At 35.5% G+C, this 4,108-nt stretch overlaps 1 protein-coding gene across 1 annotated transcript; it reads right to left on the reverse strand.

The window, feature by feature from the left end:
* Positions 1 to 1,892: 1,892 nt before the first annotated feature.
* LOC134267834 (ficolin-1-like) lies at positions 1,893 to 3,838 on the reverse strand. Its single transcript, XM_062750050.1, has 3 exons — positions 3,738 to 3,838; positions 2,181 to 2,277; positions 1,893 to 2,050 (listed from the first exon to the last, which is right to left on the reverse strand). Exons 1-3 carry the CDS (start codon positions 3,762 to 3,764, stop codon positions 1,902 to 1,904), a joined length of 273 nt encoding a protein of 90 aa, XP_062606034.1. The 5' UTR covers positions 3,765 to 3,838; the 3' UTR covers positions 1,893 to 1,901.
* Between the last annotated feature and the right edge of the window lie 270 nt (positions 3,839 to 4,108).

A 4,108-nucleotide genomic window follows, 5' to 3' on the forward strand; every position in this document is an offset into this window, starting at 1 on the left:
ACTTAGAAGACTTAATGCTCAGCTTCAAAAAATGGAGTGAAATGGAGTGGAGATATTGGTAGATAAAATTAAAATAACACACGTCATTTTCAAATTTATTCTTTATTCATTTAGGATTTTATTCTAATCATCATTTTGGATGTTTTCATGTTCTCTCGTGATGATCCCCAGTGTAAATGGTGCCTGGAGCTTATTTGTTTGTTTGTGTATTGTCCGTTCAGATTAGAGTACGAGCATTCATTGTACCACCAGGCACCTCGGTGATGTGTTTTTGCACATTGACCACTCCACTTGTCGTTATCACTGTCCTTGGAGGAGAATGCCATTCCATTCAAACTGTGGCTGCCAATTATGAAATCTCCTTCAATGAAAAGAGAAAAAGTTAGCATTTATGAAGTATGTAGCATCAAGTAATCATACTATTTTATATGTACTTAAAGACAATTGTATAATGTCCAAATGTCAGAAATATTAAAGAGCAATAAAACCTTTTACAAAACTACTGAAATGCTTTGTGCACGAATATTACAGTTGAGGAACATGGTAAATTGTTTTCTTTAACAAACTACAGGAAATAGAAGTGAAAAAAAATTAAAACACCGTTTAACTTTTTCGCATATTTGTCACAACATACGTAAAACGGATTTAATATTAACAATGACAAAGCAAGACATTCTCATAGTTTTCTACCAATCTTTTAAACAAAAATAATAACTCCGGTGAATTATGACCCGTGGTAAATAAAAATAGTAATACATATACAGTCTACATTATGTAATTGCAAAGAAATGTGTTTTTGGATAAGTGAAAAAAGTTATGATCAATCGCTGTTGATGAAGCCATAAATTCACAAATCAGCAGATAACTGAAGCTTGCGTTCTGCGTTTAAATTGTGCTAAATATTTAACGGACATGGACGCAGTTTCTTCTCAAGGTTTTCAAATTTTATTTTTCCTTTTTTTGTTTACAAATACATAAATAAGGTATCTATGATGATCAAAATTTATTATTTCATTTCGAGATAATACTCAGATTAAGAGCTCCAAACCTGTATTTTGTAAAAGAAAAAGGTGGCGGGGTGTTGGGGCATGTTCTTTTGTTTTCGTTTACATTGATTTGAATTCGTTCAAAGCAGATTTTATAAATAAAGAAGTTAATTTGAAATAGTAATAGAGTTTCTAATGATTTTTATATGTCGTTTTCTTATAAACATGATATTTTCTATATGCAAAGCACAACAATGCGCGAGCTTTGTTTACATATTGAAGAATTTTAAGTTCTGTATCTACTTTGTAAATCCAAAATGATGTTGAAAATTTTTTATGATTTTTAGGATTGTCCTAGTTAGAAATTGTTATTTTAAAAATGATAAAAAAATAGTTGAAACTGTATCTATGTCCGTTTAATTTTTCACCATTATTGTATAAAAATATTCATAAAAGCATTTGGTTATGAGCACGTTTTGATGACTATGATATAAAGATTTAAACGAAACAGCTCAAGTTAAAAGAAGAACAATCATCTCTCCTCCAAAGCAAAACAGATTTTCTGTCAATTTCAAGTAGTCCTCATTCTCTATATCGTATAAATTCCACGGTATATATGAATTCTGATTTTTTATATCTTTCTGTAGAAGGTGTTGTTAATCAATGTTTAAACCGAGGGATTAATCGAAAACTTATAGAAGAAAATACTCTTATAACTTTTTTTCTGAAATGATATAAAGGAATAACTTTAAATAGTTCATACATATAATTCTGAACATTGACTACTTGGTAGTGATTCTTTATCCACGAAATCAAATTCCAAAGAATCCATGTTTCCCCTTAAACCACGGAAAAACTGACTCCAAAAAAATATGTAATAATAACTGAATTTTCCTCACCAGCTGTCCCACTATTTCAACTGATCGACAGTTTATACTTTTTGGATTCATCACCAATAGAAAATTTTGAGTATTTTGCGTAAACTTTTGAACCAGAAAACTTCGTCATTTCTATACGTAGTTCTTGATCATCATTTTTAGTTAGAGCATGGATTATGTCATTCCCTGTTCATAATAAGATACAAAACAAATTAAAATATTGATGTAGTATTCGGTTTCTTATAGTATTGATGAAGTGAAAGAAAATTGTCTCACTCATTCATTAAAGCCATGCATGTAGGTTAATTTCACATACCAAGCCAAAATTCCCGAGAAATGTTCCCAAAACCTGTTTTATAGTCATTCCAGTCTCGATAAAAATTGGTTGTACCATCGAACTTGTTTTGAATGACCTTTAAATTATTTTTGTTATTAATGCGTTTTGATAACACATACATGTATTTAGTATTTTTCACAATAAAAAAAATAACATAAACCTTTAGGTTTTTTTAATAACTAGTTAAAACTCCCTGGAAGATTTGCTTTTGTAATGCTACGTTTACACTATGTTCCCGGCAGCCACGGCAGCCCCGTTTTCCCGAAACGTAGTGCGCCGTGAGATTTTGGTTATTTTCCCCTCTATATCCAAGTCTTGACAAGTTCTTTTGCGGTCTTCTACTGTCTTCTACGGAATCCGTGATGGGCCGCAGGAAGAAGTTGCCGTGGAGTGCCGGAGGCTCCACGGCGCACTACGGTTCTGCCACGTATGCCAGCACGTTCCCCCAGGCCTCGTACGTTCTGATAGGTCCCCTCTCGTTTCTCGCGTTCTTATGAAGTTCTTATACGTTTCTCACGTTCTGTCAAGTTTTTCTACGTATGAAACATATACGCCGGGAAACTATGGATCACGTTTGTACCAGAGAAGGTCTTCTAACTAGAAACAATCATTGTATCATGACCCTTCGAAGATAAAACATCATGAATTCCCAAGACGAAGATTTTATTTTCGCGTGTTTGCTGGGTGCATACCTAAAATCACTTCGTCAAAATGAAGAGAACCAGCAGCAGTTACAGAGAGGGAAGGCAGGAGTGCAGCAACTAGGAATGAGACGAATAAGACGGATGAGAAGGCGGAGATCCATATGCAGTGCCCGGCTTTTATATGCTTCCTCTCAGACCGCGTGTGCCGTGTCAGACCGTAGTAGAACGCAACGCACCGGGACCATAAACCGTAACATGCCGGGACGAACCGCGATTGAACGCGAGGAAACGGCTACCATACACCCTAGTTTGCCGTGAGGACCGTGATGAAACGTGGCAGAACGTGATAAAACGGACAACAACCGTGAACTAGCCGTGACAGAACGCAGACTAAACTCAACAAAACGTCTCGAAACGTGAATGGACCGTCAGATGAATGGAAATATACATTCTCCCGTCCCACTGCGGACTGCCTCCAAGTTCTGTTACGGTCCATTACGTGCTGTCGCGTTTTGTTGCGTTTATTCCGTTTTACTACGACCTACTAAGTTTCACATCTGCAACGTGGCCGCCGTGGCAAATTTTTTGACAGTTTAAAAATCTGGCACGGCATCCACGGCAATTGCGATGAGTTACGTTTGCCCATCCCGTTGCCCCAAGTTTTCTTACGCCCGTCCCGTTTTTTTCCACGGTGGCCTGAAACGTGATTGCCGTGGCTGCCGGGAACATAGTGTAAACGTAGCATAAGAAACATGCTAAAACACTTAAATATCCGCAAAAATGTTGAACCAAAATCTGTCTTGTTCTTATTCAGACATGATGCTTTAAATTTTTTAATTATCAAACGAAAAATGGGCATTATTACAGACCATGTGATTTTAAGCATAATTACCGTCCAACCCCCTCCATCTGTCGTCATGTCACAATAAACTTTAACTATATTTTTCCTGTCAACGATGATTTTATAAATACCGTCCTGTCTTCTGGTAGAAGGGTCTCTTCTCAAAATATCAGCACAGTTTTTCCCGGTTACTGAAGCCACAAAGTCACAAAGTTTGTTATCAAAGATATGGTGTAATATATGACTTCAGAGTGAAAATATACCGGTAATACCGGTAATTATAAACAAAATATCTCATTGAACTATTGATTGAATAATACTTGTTCTTATATCGATATAAATCTGAATTAATGTTGAAAAATACTGAAAGGAAAAAGAAACGCATTGTAACTTTTTGAGGTGAATAAAATTTGTTTTTATTT

Source organism: Saccostrea cucullata, unplaced genomic scaffold, assembly GCF_032062105.1.
Source record: "Saccostrea cucullata isolate Sc308-1 unplaced genomic scaffold, CSIRO_AGI_Scuc_v1 ctg8699, whole genome shotgun sequence".
Lineage (NCBI taxonomy): Eukaryota > Metazoa > Mollusca > Bivalvia > Ostreida > Ostreidae > Saccostrea > Saccostrea cuccullata.